Below are 17,500 nucleotides of genomic sequence, written 5' to 3' on the forward strand. Positions count from 1 at the left end.
TGCCAGTTAAACCACTCGTGCTGGGTTATTTCCCCCGAACACATCCCGCGTTACCCCTCACTTGCCACACGGGTCCTCTGTTTCTATATCCAGAGACTCTTTCTCTGCCTCGCTATCTTCCTCTTTCTCCACATTCTATCGCTCTCTTCCTCTTTCTCCACATTCTATCTCTATCTTCCTCTTTCTCCACATTCTATCTCTCTCTTCCTCTTTCTCCACATTATATCTCTCTCTTCCTCTTTCTCCACATTCTATCTCTCTCTTCCTCTTTCTCCACATTCTATCTCTCTCTTCGTCTTATCTTTTTTTCTCTCCCACTTTGCCTTCTTTCATCTGTGTGCCTGTGTTGTTCCTCACAAACACACACGCACACACACACACACACACACACACACACACACACCAATCCATCTGTGTGCCTGTGCTCTCGTTCGCTCCTCTGAGACCTACATATAGACTCTGAGGAGAAGAGGCTTTGCCAGAGCACCTTGCTGCATCGGTGCTTTAGTGAAGAGTCCTCCATCCATCATCTAAGAAGTGGCACAATTACCATCAGACACTTTATCTGCAAGGCACGTCTCTACGTGTGATGAACGATTCTGAACGATGATGTCCTAAAACTCGTGGGTGGCTCACACACACACACACACACACATACATACACATATTCACACACATTTGGCTCCTCCAGCTACCTAGCTAAGAATGGTTTGGGGACATCTTGTGCTTAAGAGTTACTTCTGTGTCCTCATTTCAAGCTGGAGAAGCTGGATTTATCCGCTGCTGCACTCTCTGTGCTGTGGGGCTGGACGCTGTCCAGATTCAGTCCTTTTCTCATGGAGCGTTTGAGCTGAACGTGACTGAACTGAGAGCCTGGGCTTTTAGTATCTCCACAATCTCGCCTCTATGCTATTTACGTCTCCCGCTCTATCTCAAGAGACCTCTTCATCTTAATGAGTGTGTGTGTGTGTGTGTGTGAGTGTGTGTCTTGTTTATTAATGCCATGCATCACCATGTCTTTCCTCTGCTCCCTTCTTCACTGTGGCATCCACTGTGCTTTGCAGTGACAACCAGGAAAAGATGATCTACTACCTGCTCCTGGACCGCAAGGAGAGGTATCCCAGCCACGAGGACCAGAACCTGCCCCCTCGCAACGAGATTGGTAAGAGCCCAGAACTGGACAGTGCCACACAGTGTGCAGAGGAAGAGTGGAGTTTCAGTGGCTATGCTGTTGGCATGTTAGCTTTGTCTTCTTACAAAAGACTCCTTCCCTGTCTATGGCTATGCTATTGCCATGTTAGCTATGTCTTCTTACAAAAGACTTCCCTGTGTTCGAACCGTCCATATATTCACTAGATAGTGCACCATGTAGTGAATGACCATCATATAGTTATCCACTATATAGTGCTGTAGTGAATTAGCCTGACGAGCCAGACCCACATAAAGATGAAGGGTCTGGGAACTTACCATAGGCACTGCTCAATCCGAGGGGCGGGATAAATGGTTGTCTTTCAAATTTCCTCTGCACGCAATAGGATAGCGCTACAACTCATGAGTCCTATGCATTTTCCCACCAGCGGAGCTACTTGGCTAGTTGATCAGACTTTTGCCAAATTAAAAAAGCTTAACTCGAGTCGCGATTCAAAGACCGCTGTTCTCCAGCAGCAGCATCCATCTTCTTTGTTTTCAAGTAGCAGGAAATTCATGCGAAACCGTCGCTGACTCTATACACGATGTAATTGGCCTGATAGAAGTTTCATTTTTCCAGCTCGCAAGCCAACGGAGAGTTGCTAGACTACTCTGGCTGCAAATTACATTTGCTGCCGCTAGGGTGCGTCTAGATTTCTAGGCTAGTAGTGAATGGATGGTACAAACGCAAGTCTTGTGTACTGATCTGCTGTACAGCTGACTGCTACCCTCTCAGTAGTGAAAAAATGCTCCCTGTTTTTTTACTGACCACATGCAATCAACATTACATTGTGGTCATATGTAAGATATGATATGCTGTGCCTGAAATGTGGCCATTGGTCCATGGCTGCTCACTGCACATAGTACTAAACACAGCACAGTGATTGCTTTACCCGCCCAATTGAGCCCAGAAATGCATCAATGACAGACATTGATCTCGATCAGATACCCAAATGCCAGAGGCAAGCAATCTCTGTCTCTCTCTCCCATCCCTCCATCTCTCTGTCTCTCACTCTCTCCCATCCCTCCATCTCTCTCTATCTCTCTCTCTCTCTCTCTATCTCTCTCTCTCTCTCTCTCTCTCTCTCTCTCTCTCTCTCTCTCTCTCTCTCGCCTGCAGATCCCCCCAGGAAGCGTGTGGACTCCCCGATGCTCAACCGGCATGGCAAGCGGAGGCCAGAGCGCAAGTCCATGGAGGTGCTGAGCGTGACAGACGGAGGCTCACCGGTACCCGCCCGCCGGGCCATCGACATGACGCAACACGGACAGAGGTGTGACCCAAATGACCTTTGACCTTCCACTCAACCCCACCCCGTTCTGACTGCACCCACCCACCCACACACACACAATAATTTTCATCCACAGCATTGTCTCGTTTCAACCCACACACGCTGTGTCATTCTGTGTGTATATAAATATGATGCCTTTCGGGAGGTGCATTAGCTTGTTGCCACCCGGTCCATCATATTTCCCCCATTCCTCACTTACTGCATTCATCCTCACCGCTCCACATCGCCTGCAGGCTGGAAGCGATCAGTTCAGCCGTATAGGCCTCGTCTATTTTCAGCAGCCGTGATTCATGTATTATTCTTCAGAGAAGCACTTTGTGTGGCAGTTTTCTCTCTCTCATTCCCTCTCCCTCTCTGTCTTTCTCTCTCTCTCACTCTCTCTCTCTCTTTCTCTCCCTGTCGCTCCATTTCTCTCTATTTCTGTCACCATTTTTCGCTTTTCATTCTGTCAATCTCTCTCTCTCATTAGACATCTTAGTGCCACGGTAAGACTGAGAGGTCTGCTTCCTCACAGCTGGGAGTGAGGGAGGAGTGCCCTCCCATCTAAACAGGAAGCTATTATGCATCATCCCGAAGCGCCGAAACGTCTCTCTGTTCATTAAAAGTGATTTACGCCAAAAAAAAAACAGTTCACTCCACTTTTAACCTCCCTCACTCTTTAATGTGGAGTGTCAGCGACTGTGTGTGTCTCTGATGAAGACAACTCCTGTCTGAATGTGGAAGTTGCGTTAAAACTCAAACTAAACTTCCCTCAGACTACAGTATTGGTGCTGTTTAATATCCCATTGGGGAAGAGTGTAGTTTGACTGAGTGCTACACCTGCTGTCTTAAAATGTCTCTGTTTTCAAGCTAGACTAGCTCCAGAGCTCTCAGTGAAGTTAAGCAAGGTCATATGGATAAAGAGAAACAGAGTGAGTGAGAGTGAGACAATGGAAGTCGATAGAGATAGATTTTTTTCTTTTTTTTCTCGCTTAGCAGGTATAGGTATGTACTGTACCACGGTAGACCACACACACACACACACACACGCACATACACGTGCGAGAGCAACTGACTCACTGTGTGTTCACTTTGTCTCCCCCCGTTGTAGTAAGAGTGTGTTCAGTAAAAGCTTGGATATCTCTGACGCCCATCCCAAATGCAGCAAAGAAGAAAGGTACTCTTGTCCTCCCTCTCTCCTCTCTTCTGGCCTGCCGGGCCTCTTTTTCTGTCTCGCTCTAGTGCCCAACGAGATGCAGTGTTGCTTTTCAATCCCAAATCTCCTCCATGTTAAGTCATTAAACGCTGGAAAACATGACAGCCAATTCAAACTGTGATATGAGACTACTGTTCCCGTCCATTTTCCTCGCAGTAGAAAAAAAAAGGTGTGAGTCTTCGTTTTTTAGAAGTCTGTTCTACAGCGCAATGAAGACAACTGAGCACTTCATTAAAATGTATGATGCATTTGTGCTGACTATTGAACCATTGCCTAGGTTTATTCATCTTCAACTCAGTAGCTACTTTCGTTTCTCTCTCACTCCCTCTACCTCTCTTACACTCTCTCTTTCTCTCTCCCTCTCTCTACCTATGTTACATTATCAATTCAATTAAATTTAATTCAATTCAATTCAAGGTAGCTTTATTGGCATGACAAATATTTCTTTGCATTGCCAAAGCAGGACATCAAACAATACAATAATACAATACAGAACATACGATAGATAAGACATTATTACATTACATGTAATATTATTACATGTCGTATTATTACATTACATGTAATTACTGTTACATTATCTCTCTCTCTTACTCTCTCCATTTCTCTCTCTCTCTGTCTCTCTCTCTCTCTCTCTCCTGTTTCTTATCTTGTTTTTTTCTCTCTCACTGACCGTCCTCCTTTCCTCTCTGTAACATATTGTCTAGTCCTCCCCGTAACTGTTAGTCGCCAACGTTCCATTCACCAGCTCATTTCAAACTCCCAATCTCATCAACAGCCTCATTTTTCACCACCACGTCAGATGACAGCCAAATCTCTTGCCCTTGAGTCTGGAATTGAACTCTGCTCCCAAATTTATTTTTATTTATTTTTTTCACAGCCGGCCGTTTTATTGAATGTCAAAACTTGTAATTGAGTTAACAGGGGGTGGCAATGGCCCAGAAAGAAGGCTTAGCTCTTTCCAATTAGCGAGCGATTTATGAAATAATCCTCAGTGCGTCGAGGACGAAACAGCCAAGCCCCGACTCAGATTAAAATCATTAGTATCAATTTAGGCATTCCACGTCAAGGCATGCGTGTCAACAAACAAGCAACTAATATTTATTAGGCATACTGGACTTGATCGCGTGATCATTATTAGCTCAGCAGGGGGCGCTGGCTAGTCTAATTCCATATGGCCAGACATACTTACAGTTCCAGCATCTCAGCTGTGTATCTCTGCTCATCCAGTTAACCAAGCTCATGCTGTCTGGAGTCACTCTTACTAGTTCATGTCGTGGTTCACACGGCTCCCTAAACGCATCCGGCTGGATGCCACTGGCATGCTGAAGAGCAGCCCTGCATCTCTCTGGTGAAGTCACTCTGGCCTCTGCTGTAGTCATTGCTGCTTTTTGCCAGTATGATGCTCCCCACTCCTGGTCATGACCTTGCCTTCATCTCCATACCCTGTTTGCCTAGCCTCTACACTGCCTGCACAATATCAGAAAGTAGTTTTTCTTTTGTTGCTGGGGGCTTCCTAGATTTGGATTGTGTGTGTGTGTGTGTGTGGGTGTGGGTGTGGGTGTGGGTGTGTGTGTGTGTGTGTGCGTGAGCATTTTCTTTTTTTGCGTCTGACATCTCAGACCCTCTTTATGCCTATGACCCTCCTTCATTCCTGTCTGTCTGTGTTTGTGTTCACATTTTAGTGTATACATCTGTGTGTGTACAAATCTGTGCATTTTGATCTCTGTGTGAGAGAATGGGAATGTGTGCTGTTGTGTGTGCTTTCTTGTTTTTCTGCCTAAAACAGTAAACTTTCCCAAAACTTGTGCCACAGAGGGAGAACTTAAGATCAGTGTGTGTCAAAAAAAAAGTGAAACATGTTTTGACAAGTTAGATCTGATCTGAAGATCTGAAAAAAAAAATGAATGGAAGAGGACAGTTTTTTGTGCAGGAGAAGGGAAAGCTACAAAGACGTCCATGGCGCAGAAGGATTGGTCAGTGGTGTGTCTTGCGTTCCTCTGATACACTCGTCAAGTCAGACCTGTCCTTGCCAGAGAAATAATTGAAGGCATTCTGCAGAGAAACAATTGTTTACCTCTCCCCTCCATTCTGTGCAAGCATGCATTGTGTTCCTAATTCTCAGATACATTATGGGACATTCAGAAACCATAAAAATGTATGCGCAGAGAAAAGGTTAATGAAATGGCGAAGGCCAAATTGAAAAGACCCAAAGGGCTTTTTCATTTTTTCGGCAAATACATATTTTTGGGGTGTGGAAAATATCAATAGATTTTATTATTTTCCCTGGCCCCATTATTGTTATTCTCTTAGGACATATTGAGGACACAACGTGTCCAACTAAAAGCTTAATCCATCACATTAAATACGTATCGGTGAGGCTTATTTCTCAAATCAACGCAAATGGCAGCTTGACATTTATCTTTTTTCTATTAGCACGGCGCAAGCTAGCTGTGGATTGGATGAGGGAGGCCAGTTGAGACAGACGCCTCTCTGGTGAACTCAGCATAGCTGTGCAGCTTGTGAGGCTGGGTGTTCGTTTTGGTTGCCCAGTCAGAATCCCCATCCCCCAAACACACATCTCAACCCAGCCCTGGACCAATTCCTCAATCCCCTTTTTTGTTTCCTGTGATTTCTCTTTTTTGTTTAATGTTTTTCCATATTATCCCTCTCCAAACACACACACACACACACACACACACACACACACACACACACAGCATCCTACAAAGCCCTCCCACAGCCTCTCTGGAGCTTCTCCACACTCTGTAGCTTGTCTGACAGACGCAGGGGGTCAGTAGCCACCACACCCAATGGATTGGGCACAAGTATGCATCTTCCTGTGTGTGTGTGTGTGTGTGTGTGTGTGTGTGTGGCAGTGGCTACGTGCCACACACACACACACACACACAGACACACACACACACACACACACACACGCACGCACGCACACACACTAGACACTCTGTTCTTCCATCGGAGGGTTTTTATAGAGCTCATCTGCACCCAAGCGCAGCGGAGAGAAAGATGGAGAGATACAAATAGAGTGAGATAGAGGAAGAGATGAAGAGGGTTTATTCCAGGTTGAGTTAATAAAAGTCCAGCCGGAAGCCCTATGCTGATATGGGACAGCTGCATGGGTATGCAGCAGGCATATGGGAGGGGGTTGGTGGATGTATGATGATATCGCAACAATAGCCTCAGGCTGCTCATATCATCGTGGCGCATGTGGCGTTCAGGCTCATGCAAAAAACATGGAATCAATTGATGACACACGCTGCCCTCTCCTTCTCTGAAGCCATATTGCTCTATGTGCTGCCGCAGACGACATAAACATTTTTAGCTCCCAGCTTGCTGCACCACCCCCCCCACCCCCACCCTCCTCCCCCCATCAGCAGCACTTGCTCCACGGATCTGCTTAAAAATCAGCCAAGCTGGCAAGTGTCTTCTGACCGCCCACACGCATCCACACATAGATCCAGGCGCTCGAGGCGTGGGTGGTGCTATTCACTAATGGCTGTTTGCTCGCCAACTCCTCCACTCAGTCTCCAAGCCTGCTCGCGTTCGCCTCGCTCCGACTCTGACATTGTTCGTTCAGAACGACCCTTTGTTCTGCTCTCCACTCTCTCACTCTCCCTCTCATTTTTTTCCTTTATACCTCCCCTTCTGTCGGTTCATCATATTTCCTCACCACGTTGTCTCGGTTCTCACCCGAAGTCTCCTCTTTTCTGTTCCTTTAGTTGTTTTCACACCTCTGCTGTCTGATCTTCGGCTTCTTTTTTTTGTTCTTCAGCCATTTGTTCTACCTTCTCCGATCCTGGTCTCTCTATCCTAGCCCCTCTCTCGCTCTCTCTCTCTATTTCTCTCTCTTTATTTCCCTCTCTCTCTCTCTGTTTCTCTTTACCCCTAACACTACATTACCACTGCTAAAGGTCTCTCTTCTCTGCGTCTGTTGGTTTTACACCTCTGCTCTTGCTGTCTTTTGCCCTTCCTATCCTTCCTCCTCTTCAAGCCCCCCCCCCCCCCCCCCCTCTCTCTAATGCCATCCCCTACCCTGGCTGAAAGTCTGTTTGTCTGAAGTCTGGAGTTTCCACCTGGTCGCATTCCTGCTTTCGCTCTCACCGGAACTAGGCTGGCTCAATCCCCCCTCAGCTCCCTCTGATGAGCCTGATTGGTCACACAGCAGCAACACCAACCCCCACCATCACCAAACGGGCCAGTGGTAGCGTAGTAGCAGTAGCCTGAAAAGTTGTGGGTTCAATTCCCGGCTTCCACTGTTGTGCCCTTGAGCAAGGCACGTAACCCCAAGTTGCTCTGTGGAGAATGGCCCTTGTAAAATAATTGAGATATGGATAAAAGCGTCTGCTAAACGAATAAATGTAAATGTACAGTAAACACCGGTCAGTGGATCTTCTGGCTAATCGATTTCCGCTTCGAAAATGAAAATTAACAAAAACAAAAAACAAAGGATTATTTGATTTCCGTTTCCGTTCTGAGGTGGCAAAAGCAGTATGCGAGGTAGCCTATGGGATGCAAGGGCTACTGCGGTCACGTAGCCTATAGGCCTACCTATGCAATCACTCATTTTACTTTGATGTATTTATTAGGTTGGTCCGACATACAGCACCTCTGCTAAAGTTGACTAAAAAGAGGAATATAAAATCATCTTTTGATCTATGATGCGAGCTTCTAAGTACTCGGATTAGCCTAAGACTAACATTAGGCTTCATTGAATAATGATCGTCGAAATTTAAGACTAATTTCGGTATTTGTATTTTGATGTTTTAAAACCGATTAGGAAAACGGAAAATGACTTGATTCTCGTTTTTCGATTTTGTATTTTAAAACGGAAATCTAATAATCCTTTGTTTTTGCTTTGTTAATTTTCATTTTTTCGAAACGGAAATCGATTGGCCAGAAGATCCACTGACCAAACACCATCCCAATCACCCTGTTTCCTCATAACTCACTGGTCATACAGTAACCACCATCACAAGTGACCACCATCACCTTTTCCCATATCCGACTTGTCATACAGCAACCATCACAAGTAACCACCATCACCTTTTCCCATATCCGACTGGTCAGGCAATAACACCCAACCGTCCCCTCCCCCAAACCACCGTCCCCACCAACCACCCCCAACACTTTCCCTCATCTCCCCGCAGGTTCCAAAGCTCAGACGGGAGACCAGAGGGATGGCTGGCTTGATTGGGGGGGGGGGGGGATGAGGGGCTGGAGGAAAAAAGGATGCCTGTCAAAAAACCTAACAGCTGTGCGCTGTCTGTCGACATGAGAGGGGGAGAAATGCAACTTGATGAGGACAGGCTGTTGAGTGATTAGCCTGTGTGTTGTTGTTCGAGGTTATGGACTTGTTTGGATGCTTAAGCAGCTGTTGTTTGAGAGAAAACAACAGCTCTCAATTGGGTTTTTGTTTTTGTGGGCTTTCTCTTAGGAGTGCATCAACTGGAATGTCTGCTTTGCTATTCATAATTGATGCAATAGGCTCTTTGGGGTTTGCTAGTCTGCTTTTTATTTGCCAATAGTTCTAGTTAGTTAGAGCATTAACCTTTGCACAAAACCTGACATGGGAGCTATGCTAGTCAATTCCCAACACCCAAAATGCCTTAAATGTGTACAGATGCTTTCGCCCTTCCCCTCTTTCTTTCTTTCTGTTTCTTTCTGTTTCTTCCCTCTTTTTTTCTCTCTCCATTTCTTCATCTGTATCTCCCCCTTTTTTACAACAGCTCTCTAACTCTGAGAATTTTCTCCTGTGTCCTTCCCGCTGTGCTTCTCTGTACTGGCAGGTCGCGGTCCATCAGTGGAGCATCCTCTGGACTGTCCACCAGCCCCCTCAGTAGTCCCCGGGTAAGTGCCTCTTCCTCTTCATCTCCAGCCTTGCTACCGCCCCCTCGTCCCAGGCCGCTCCTGCCTGGCTGCCTCCACGCCTCATGCGTATTCCTTTTTACCTCAGCGATGCATGTGCACAGCCCTGAACACGCCCGGACTCGAACCCGAACACCTCGGATCGGGAGTCGAGCATGCTAGCAATTGAGCTAACATGCCCAGGCTGTTAGCTCTCTCACTAGCACGACTCTTCAGGCGTCAGGAGGGAGGTTTACACAACATACATATTACACAGCTACTGACCAACTATCTACCGTTATACATGTAGCACGGCCTCAGCTTTTAGTAGTTAGCAATTAGCTCTTAGCTGTTTTATGTCAGCGTCAGCGATGCATGTAGCGCGGCCTCAGCTGTCAACAGTTAGCAATTAGCTCTTAGCTGTTATCACCACTGTGCTGATGGTTAAAGAATGAGGGCAGATATTTGAATATCTGGTTAAATCAATACATTTACAATACATTTGATTAGGTGTGGATGAACTACTTAATCAGTTATTTAATTGTGAACTCCACCGTGAATTGTTCGGGGTTTTATAATTGTGACTATTGAGAGATAAAGGGCAGGGATTAGGGCATCCGTGGCCTACTGGTTAGCGCTTCGGACTTGTGGTAGCTTTACTCTTTGCGTATCACTTTCATCGCCCTTGAGCAAGCAAAAGCATGCAAAGTAGAGAAGCAGGGAAAAGAAAAAGAAAAAAAGTCTCTAAACTTTGTCTGCCGAGGAGATATCCACCGTTATCCGATGGCTATGTTCTCAGTGGCCTGAGCCAGAGGAAATCCAGCTTGGAGATGGCTCTAGAAAATCCTTCTTTTCAGATTATCACGAGAGGCTCATGGCGAAACTTTTACAGCTGACTTGTTTGAGCCGGCGCTCGCCGATTACACAGGCCTGTACGACCCAGCCTCTCACGACACGGAGCCCGACTTGATTTAAAAGGCAAATTGATTTCTGCAACCCACTTTGAAACCCTCCTCTCATTCTCATAGCATTCTCATAGCATCAACTAGTCTTCGTGAAAAAAAGAAGCTTTTTTGCTGGAAGTTTCTGCACAGAGAAATGAGGGATTTTGAGGACACTGCAGTGGGGTTCCTGCTTACTGAATGCTGTCTACTGTCTCCGCGCAGTTAACCTAAAAACCTGCATGCTTGCGGTTAGCCTTTATGTAACTGAGTAGACACTCTCATTCTGGCCTAATCACTGTCTTGGGTTGACGTTAATGAGTTTTTCCCTGAATGAGACAGCTGAGGGCTTTGAACAAATTCCTCTCCAACAAAATCACAGTGTGAGGGTTTCTCTTTCCAACTAACAGTTATTTTTGACAGGGTTACAAAAGTGTGACTTATACTAGACACTGCATCAAAAATGTACAGTCTGAACTGCACCCTTTAAACAACAGAATGGTTCTATACAAGCGTAGGCCTACAATAGTCTGATTTACAGCAGAGTTTTCTTAGCAAGAGCAACCTTGCAAAGCGTTCAATGCGATATGAGAAACGATGACGGTAAAAAGGGATACCCAGCATCCACTGTGCACTCCTGCATCTCCATGTCTGGGGCCGAAGCTTCACCCTCACCATCGCCTGCCGGTCCACCTCCACCGGGCCCCTGTCCTGCCTGCAGCTTTTCCACTCACTGCCCTCACAGCCAACCATCTCAGCACAGAGGAGCCCGGCTTCTTTGTTGTGTCTACATGCCGGTTTCTGTCCTCGCTTTGTTGAATGCCTGTAACGATGTCTGGTTTTTGTTTCCTCGTTTGTTTGTTTGTTTGTTTGTTTGTTTGTTTGTTCTTGTGTTGTTTTTATGTTGTCTGGTTGCTGGTTGTTTTGTCCCCACTGTTTGGGCTGTTTGGGCTAACTGCATGTGTTTTGTTTGTCTTTGCCTCTTGTCCCTTTTGTTTTCTTGGTTCCCATTTTGGCCACTCATCCATTTCCTCCATTCCTGGTTGGTGTGCTTGTGTCCTCTGCTCTGGCTGTATGCTCTCTCCCTCCCTCCCTCCCTCTCTATCTCTCTCCCTCTCTCTCTCTCTCTCTCTCTCTCTTTCTCTCTCTGTCTGTCTCTCTGTGTTGTGGTGCATGCCCCTCTCTTGTACCCCTTAGCCTGTCAGGAAGTTCTGTGTCCCTCCCCAGTCCCTAGACATTTCCCAGACCACCATAAACTCCAGCAGTACCACCGAGTCCCCTGAACCCCAGCCACAGCCGAACCGGACGGGTGCCCGCTCCCCAACTCCCAACTCCCTCCAACCCACCTCCCCCAACTCCCTCCAACCCACCCCCAACTCCCTCCAACCCACCCCCAACTCCCTCCAACCCACCTCCCCCAAATCCCTCCATCTTACCTCCAACTCCCTCCAACCTATCTCCAACTCCACCAAACCTACCTCCAACTCCCTCCAACCAATCCCCAACTCTCTCCAACCTACCTCCAACTCTCTGCTGCCCACCTCCACCTCCAACTCCCTCCAGCCCACGGCTAATTCTCTCCAGCCTGATCCCAAGACCCTGACCCTCCCATCCAAGCCCAAGTTGACTGACAAGCCCCTGCAGGCCACTAAGTCCAACCCGCTGACGGAGACGATAGCGGAGCAACTATCGGCCGCCAAGTCTGAGCCCTCTACCCCGTGCCAGCCCCAACCCCCCAGCATCCCCGGCAGCCCAGCCCAGTTGAGGCGGCGGTCTCCTGCCTCCGCCACCCCTCTCGCCCCCCAGGTCTCCGTGCCCCCCTTCCTTCACTCCCGCTTCCCCCATCCCGTCCATCCGGCTGCACCACTTCCATCCCGTGCCGACGTCTGACCACAGCACCAAATCTATCCCCACCATACAGGTGACCCCCTCACCCCTCCCCCCGAGGCAGCCCTCTCCCCACCCCCAAAGGGACCCCCGTGCACACCGCCCAAGGAGAGCCCGGCCGGCACGCCCACCCCGACCCCCCCCACCCAGTCCCTCCATCGGCGGCATGCCCTGGAGGACGCGCCTCAACTCCATCAAGAACAGCTTCTTGGGATCGCCGCGTTTCCACCGCAGGAAACTGCAAGGTAGGACAGCAGGAATGCTCTTTTTATGCTCTCGTCTTATGTCCAGTCTTAGACGATTAGGTCTTATAGAGCCAGATGTGACTCTAGCAGGAGCTAGGAATATAGGTTTTGGTAATGAATGGCAAAAGTAAGTACGAAAAGAATAGTGCAGTTGGTGAATACTAGATTTTTCTTCTGTCATTTGTTAAGTATTCATTTGTGGCATACAAGAGAATACAAATAGATATACAGAAACACAGCACTTGCATTTGCATAACATAGTTATCTTGTCTTTTGATAAGATAAACTTCACACACCACTGACCTCCACCATTACAAGGTGTCGGACACTCCACACAACAATCGTTCACATCCAATTTGAATCTAATACCCTCATAGTTGTCTATGATATGATATGATATGATATGATATGATATGATATGATATGATGCACTGTGTGTCTGGCTCTGTGAGGCTGTGTACTGAGTGCTTAATGAGCCTGAGGGGCACACAAGGAGAAGTGCACTTGTTGCTCTCTCTCTCTCTCTCTCTCTCTCTCTCTCTCTCTCTCTCTCTCTCTCTATCTCTCTCTCTCTCTCTCTGCGTGTGTTTGTGTGTGTGTGTGTGTGTGTGTGTGTGCGTGCGTGCGTGTGTGTGGTTCTGCAATGCACTACACTAATTTAATTATAACTCCTTCCATCCGCCCCCTGCTATGGTGGCTCCTCAGCTGCTGATACTAACTTAACTATGAACTCAGTGGCACATCTTCTGCGTCTTTGACACATTCCAGAAATACAGCAGCTCGCCAACATTTAGTTTGATAGAAACACAAAGGGTTCCCTGGTTTCAGACAAGGGTTCAATTAGATAACTAGACGCTAGACACGACAGACATTAAAACATTCACATACACTGTGAATAATACTCAGTAGAATGTAAGATTAAAAGCATATAGAATGTAAGATTAAAAGCATATTATATATATAATATGCTTTTATATATATATATATATATATATATATATATATATATATAATACAGGTAATAGTACACTATACATTATATAGTTATACAAGTATTATAATATGATAAAAGACAGTTTATACTTCTTCAGTATGGCTAATCATAAGCTCTGTCTGACTGTGTTTAGTTCCCACACAAGAGGAGATGTCCAGCCTGACCCCAGAGTCTTCCCCAGAGTGAGTACATGTATCTGTTTACAGTTTAGTGTCAATAGTCTGAGAAATGCTTTAGTTTTCTCATCTGTCTGCAGCTTATGGTAATGGATTGTCTAGTATTCTCTTCCATGGTTGCAATTGGATGTTTGCTCCCTCTGGCACTGACAACTTTGTCTGATTTGGAGGACATTTTTGGTGGATTCGATCAGTCTAAATATTATATCAGTCACACACTATTTTTCCTACCTTGGCTTCATGACTGATGTTCCATTTTCACCCAAATTTTTAATGCACCATTCTGTCTCCAACCAGCAATTATCAATCACCAGGGTCTAATTAAGAAGAGTTTGGAACCAAACTCTGTAAGCACAACTGTGGATGTAGCATATTGCACCGCATGATTGGACTGGGTGTGCGTTATTCACAGTAGCTGCTCTCTCAGATGCATATCCCAAGCTGTTTCCCAAACCCCCCTCTGATTAGATTGAATTCCCACCTCCTCACAAGGCCTAGTGCCTGAAGCTCTGGCTTTCTCATATGTGTAATAGTGTTAATGAAACCAAGTGGTTTTCCAAACATTGTTTTTTGTTGTTGGAGTTACAGTGCTTGTGATTAGATTAAAAACAAAAGAAGGGGGGGGGGGGGTGGATTCAACGTGGTTGAGGAGAATAGTCGAGTGAAAGCGTGGGGTGTTGAAACAGATGTTGGCAGTAAAAACTCGCCAGTGTACCTGGCGTGAAAAAGCATCAAGCACCATTTGTCTCGCCCTGCTCCTTTCCCCCCTCAGTGTTATGTTTCTCTTCCCCCCTCTTCTCTCCTTCCCGCTCTGCCGACAGAGTGAAGTCATCTCTCTCCCTCTTCTGTACACCAGGTCCACACGGAATGCAAACGCCAGAGAAACTTTCTCATGACAAATGATCCCTTGTTTACCAAAACAGCCTTTCCCCCCTTATTTCTTTATCTTTCTAGTCTTTATTTTTCCTCCTGTTATATATTCCCTTTAAGCCTTTACTTGATGAAAACTCATTTGATTTGGTTTGTGAGCTCCTCTCGTCTGAATCTGATTTTGAGCTCTCAAATCGTGAGCGACTGTCCCACTGTCCCCCACAAGACAAGATAAACACTCCTCATCCCAAATGAATGAGATGCTGGTTGACAGAGGGTGTGAAATGAATGAAGATTAAGAAGTGGGCAGAGGCAATGTGTCAGTGTCAGAGGAACAGCCAGTCCATTCTTCGGCCTCTCTGTATCTTTCTATTTTCTGTCCCTTCGTGTTAACTGAAAAACGTCTCTGTGTATTGATATTGTTGTGTGCCTGAAAAGAGCTTATTTATGCTAATGTCCTAGGGTTTTATTTATTGATTTTTTGCTTTAACTGCCATTGTTTTAACGTGTCAACATTTTGCTTTAACGTGTCAACATGTAACTTGCCATTTGTAATATGTACTTGCTATTTTTTTTCATGTTTTTATCACTATTTTGTTTTGGTGTTGCTCTGTTGCAGACTTGCCAAAAAATCTTGGTTCGGTAACTTTATCAACCTGGAGAAAGAGGAGCAGATCTTTGTGGTCATCAAGGACAAACCCTTGAGCTCCATCAAAGCGGACATCGTCCAGGCCTTTCTCTCAGTAAGACTCCTTTTTTTGCTCTGAATTCCTGGATTCCCATGTCTTTTTTATCCCCCCTGAACAACTGTTAGCTTCTTTTAAATTCACCCCCCCACACACACACACACACACACTCAGCACAGTACATAGCCTGTCATTATGAGAATTCGGCTATCTCTCCTCTATTTTGCCTAATGCTGCTATCAGATCAGATCCCTCTGCCTCCATACCAAATGCTCCAATAGACATTGCCGTGAGGCAGTGTTCTCTCGATTTGTGAACGTGGTTCTGATTTATGTCGCAATCCAGTACAAATGCTAGTATGCGTGTTTCCAATTTCTCTCCGACTAGCATTTTCATTTTAAGGTCAGTAGAAAATCAACAGCGTACCGGCCATTAGCATATAGATGCCGTGGCGTGAAACAGACTGCAGTAAGGCTACAGCCTGCTAAGGCCTGGCTTTGTGCACAAGCATGTTGTAGTGATTCCCAGTCATCAGTTTACATGATGAGAAGCTATGTTTCTGAGGCATCCTATCTGAGGAGAACACATGAAATAGGCCTACAGCAATACATTGTCAGCATATATTTGGCTTAGGCTATATAATGAAAAATGCGACAGTTAGCATCTTTAATATTATTGTATTTCAGTCTTTTGTTTTGCAAAATATTCACCCTGCAGGACTTACATTATGCCATGAAATATTTTACAGGTCCATGTTTTGATAAGGACCAGTCTGTGTGGACAAGGATGTCTTCATGGTTGCCATCACAACATGGTCAATCATGGATATATTTAGGGGCACTTAAGGCCGTGAACAGATAGATAGATAGATAGATAGATACTTTATTGATCCTCAAGGGGAAATTCAAGGGTCTCAGTAGCATACAGACATAACACCCAACATGCACTTACAGCAGAAATGGTAAACATAAGTATAAGTATAAACATATAACTAAACTCCACTGTACAATAAAGACAGTAGAAGATAAGACAGATAAGAAAACTAAGAAAACTAAATACTAAATACACTATATAAGTTAAATTAAGAAAGTCCAATGTGCTTGAGGGTGATCAAGCATAAGACGCTTGTCGTGACAGGGCCAGGACTCAGCAACACAGACCTCAGCATTATGCTTAATGATTCCGCTAGTGCAGAAATAACACATGCATTAAACGACAGCCATGGTATGCAATCAGATAAACACGTCCGGTGATCCAGCCTTAATCAGATGTCAAGTAGTCATCGGTCACTGATTTTTTCACACATACATTTTTTTTTGGCACACGCAAAAAGCCAAGGCAGCACATGGCCAGTGATTTTTTTTTCTTTCTTTATTTTTCGGCCGGCCAGAAAAATCCCAGTCTTTCACACGACAGATTGTGTCCCTAGTCAATGGTTAGGCATGTGGGCTGAGTTATACCACTGATGCTGCTCTGGTGGCCAGGAAAGCACTCACTCCATCACCAGGTTAAAAACGGATGATCACCCATGCTGCTAAATCAGTGCTTTGTAACACTGAGTAGGTTGAAGCAGTGTTTTTATCATGAATAAAATATCAGTTTTATTATGTTCAATAGCTTGAGCATGTTAAGAGAGCCTGTACCTACTATTACAATTGTTCCCCAAGTATAAACATAGAATTAATCAATGGGAATTATTATATGTTTATACTTGGGGAATAACTAACCGTAGCGAATAGATAATACTATTGTGATAATGTGTTAATAGCATAACATGAACAATATGCTATGACTTGTGGTAACTCTGTAATAGCATTGTACCAGTGTTAGTTTGTACCACTGTGACTTAAAATAGTGACAAAGCAGCACTGTGGGTCTTTTGTATCTGTATGAGTAGTTTGTGGCAGCGTGACGTCGTCTAACCCTGTTGTATCTGTATGAGTAGTTTGTGGCAGCGTGGTGTTGTGTAACCCTGTGGGTCTTTTATATCTGTATGAGTAGTTTGTGGCAGCGTGGCGTCGTCTAACCCTGTTGCCTTGCCTGCCATTAGATTCCCAGCCTCAGCCACAGTGTGATCTCCCAGACCAGCTTCCGGGCGGAGTACAAGTCCACGGCCGGCCCTACCGTCTTCCAGAAGCCCGTCAAGTTCCAGGTGGACATCACC

The 17,500-nt window shown here is 45.6% G+C and overlaps 1 protein-coding gene across 1 annotated transcript in view; it reads left to right on the plus strand.

Moving 5' to 3' along the window:
• Nucleotides 1-17,500, plus strand: part of brsk2a (BR serine/threonine kinase 2a) — a 189,345-nt gene that overhangs the window by 163,367 nt on the left and 8,478 nt on the right. Inside the window, 13 exon segments of the mRNA XM_042111315.1 lie at nucleotides 759-799; nucleotides 1,065-1,162; nucleotides 2,309-2,459; nucleotides 3,568-3,633; nucleotides 9,480-9,540; nucleotides 11,676-12,296; nucleotides 12,298-12,405; nucleotides 12,407-12,466; nucleotides 12,468-12,503; nucleotides 12,505-12,610; nucleotides 13,738-13,786; nucleotides 15,270-15,393; nucleotides 17,387-17,500. The exon segment at nucleotides 17,387-17,500 is cut by the window's right edge and continues 67 nt beyond it. Of these exon segments, the coding sequence (XP_041967249.1) occupies nucleotides 759-799; nucleotides 1,065-1,162; nucleotides 2,309-2,459; nucleotides 3,568-3,633; nucleotides 9,480-9,540; nucleotides 11,676-12,296; nucleotides 12,298-12,405; nucleotides 12,407-12,466; nucleotides 12,468-12,503; nucleotides 12,505-12,610; nucleotides 13,738-13,786; nucleotides 15,270-15,393; nucleotides 17,387-17,500 (1,635 nt within the window).

The sequence above is a fragment of the Alosa sapidissima genome, chromosome 11 (assembly GCF_018492685.1).
Source record: "Alosa sapidissima isolate fAloSap1 chromosome 11, fAloSap1.pri, whole genome shotgun sequence".
Classification (NCBI taxonomy): domain Eukaryota; kingdom Metazoa; phylum Chordata; class Actinopteri; order Clupeiformes; family Clupeidae; genus Alosa; species Alosa sapidissima.